This window comes from Emiliania huxleyi (genome assembly GCF_000372725.1).
Source record: "Emiliania huxleyi CCMP1516 unplaced genomic scaffold EMIHUscaffold_255, whole genome shotgun sequence".
NCBI lineage: Eukaryota > Haptophyta > Isochrysidales > Noelaerhabdaceae > Emiliania > Emiliania huxleyi.
The window spans coordinates 176,259-178,783 of NW_005200128.1; the positions used below are offsets into that span (position 1 = coordinate 176,259).

The window sequence follows — 2,525 nt, forward strand, 5'->3', positions numbered from 1 at the left end:
AGTGACTCCCCAGGGCTTGTCCCGTGGCCCAAAGTGGTACCCCGAGCTCCGCCACGAGCGTGGGCAATCAGGAGACACCCACAGTCACGGCGGGCGAGGAGTTGGGTGACGGCCAACTGTCGATTACGGCGCCTCTGGAGCCTCCTGTATCGTCGGTTCGGCTCGAAGATCGTGCCGCATCCGCATGTAAACCACCTCCGCGCCCCCGCTGGCACATGTCCGCATTGCCCGAGCCTGGGAGAAGTTCCCAGTGCCCGGAGGCTGCACAGGTCCGCGAAACGCTGGCGCTGCAGCTCCCGGCGCGCACCCCAGATTCGCGAGGAAAACAGCCGAAAACGGGTCGCGCCGCGATCGACCCTCAGCGAGCCCAGGCGAGCCTGGTAATCCCACCCGGTGGTAAGCGCACGTCCTCCGCGTAATCTAGCGCGCTGTGCAGCCCGCCAGTGCATGGCGCCGACCTGGGCCGCGACTGGTCGATCTCGCCGCGATCTCGCCATCCAATTCTCGGTCAGGTGTAGTGGATCACCTTAAAATCCTGGATTAATTCCTGAGACCACCTGGCCCCACCAGACGGGTAGCACGAGGCGCCCGGGCCACTTTTTAGCGCCTCCCGAGCCTCCCGGCGCCTCCTGTGGCCTCCTGAACCCTCTCCCCCTCAGCCTCTCTCGGCGACGTGGGGAGCGGCTGCCGTCCACGGCTCGCACCGGCTCTTCCAGCGGCTCCACGCTTGCCGCCTGTGACGCCCGCGCCACGCACTGCCACGCGGCCGCTCGAGAGAGCGGTCGACGCCCATACTGCTGGGCGTGGCGCTCTATCGGTCGACGCTTCGGCGTCGCTGCTTGGTTGGGGACCCGTGCCTCGACGCGGCGGCGCGGCCGAGTACGGCTCGGTGGCACAGCGCGTCGCCACGGATAAGATGCGGCCACAAGCGGCTGGGGAAGCTCCAAGAATGTTTCGTTCTACTTGCAGGAGAGGTCCAAGCAATTCTGGTGACTGCATGGCTCTTCGCGTCGAGGGATGCGTCCAAGATCGGATTGGCTTTTTTGAAAGCGCCGTGTCTTGCGGCATATTCCGGGTCATCGATCCACGTGATGTGACAAACTAGCCGCTAGTAATGAATATGGGAATGTCATCTAGTTCAGGCAACCCGAGCGACAACTTCACGCGCTTGGCGTGTGTGTCGTGTGTGCCTGCTGCTCAAGCGGATCATATATCCTATCCCCTCCGTTTTGTGGTAACGCGGATATGAGCATATACACAACACACATACCACGGTCCGTCTGCATCCTCGGCCATCTACCGCCGTGCCGCATCACCCTATGTCGCCGCGCGGCGGCCGCCGACGCGTCGGCGCTCGCCTGCAGCTCGGTGTACGAAGGCGCCGCCTCGGGCTCCTCCCGCGTGCGGTGCAGCGCCGAGAGCACCTTCAGGAGCGAGGCGACGGGCACCGCCGCGGCGATGTGCCGGTGTAGCGTGTGGGAGCCGTTGGCCGGGTTGTACGACGGGCCCGAGATGCCCTTGGACTTGGCGAGGCAGTTCTTCAGATAGTTCGAGAGCGCGGTCTGCCCGACGTCGTGGTCGATGACCTCGAGCTGCACCAGCGTGCGCGTGGTGTGGGCGAGCGGCTCCGCCGCCCGAGCGGCGGCTTGACTGAGCAAGGACGGGACGAGGCCCTTGGCGAGAGCCAAGTTACGCCACTGCGGATCGTCGGTCGGAGGCTGCCATCGCTCGCGCAACTGCGCACAACACGCACACACGGCTCAGGCAGCAAGGCCGAGATAGAGCCGAGATATAGCCGAGATACAGCCGAGATATAGCCGAGGTGTAGCAGCCGCGGCGGCGGCTCAGGGGGCGGTGGGAGAGCAGGGCGGGCGCCTGCTCGTAGCGGCTCGACTGCAGCAGCACGACGTTCATCCACTGGTCGACGAGCGTCGGGACGGCGACCCACGAGCCGTCCGCGCCGCGGCCATGTAGCAGCACGAGCAGCGCCCATGCGTGCACCTCCGCCTCGCTGGGCAACGCCTTGCCCGAGGCGCACAAGATCGAGTTCCTGCGGCGCGCGCGCGGCAAGAGCTCGCCAAGGCGGGGCGAGCGCGGCCACGGCGAGGGCGGGCACGCACCGCTTCGATTCGGGCGCCCCGCGCTGCAGCGCCGCGCGCCGCTCAAGCTCGGCCTGCACGTTATGGAGGATCTACTGGAGCTCCTCGGTCGTGACATCTGCGGCACACACGCGCAAACCTGAGACCCCCACGGGCCCGGCGGCGGCGCGGCGAGCGGGGCGCGCGCAGGGGCACACACGGGCGTCGCAAACGCGCGGGCGCAGCGCGCCTGGAGCACCAGGAAGGGTGCCACCGCCGGCGCCGTGCTCCGCGTGATCACCTGCACGCACAGGCATCGCAGATCGTCAATGTCCCGCTGTGTCCCGAGCTTGGGGCTCGCGCTCCGGCGCCACGGGCTCGACGCGAGGACTCTGGAGAGAACTAGAGTCCTAGTGTACTAGGAACTGTATCCGTCTGATACACTGC

The 2,525-nt window shown here is 66.8% G+C and overlaps 1 protein-coding gene across 1 annotated transcript; it reads right to left on the minus strand.

Annotated features, from left to right (window-relative positions):
• Positions 1-1,113: 1,113 nt before the first annotated feature.
• EMIHUDRAFT_367383 (hypothetical protein) lies at positions 1,114-1,919 on the minus strand (the record flags this gene model as incomplete). Its single annotated transcript, XM_005777811.1, has 3 exons — positions 1,876-1,919; positions 1,240-1,736; positions 1,114-1,210 (listed from the first exon to the last, which is right to left on the minus strand). Coding segments are annotated over exons 1-2 (458 nt in total), but the record flags the coding sequence as incomplete, so codon positions are not given.
• Between the last annotated feature and the right edge of the window lie 606 nt (positions 1,920-2,525).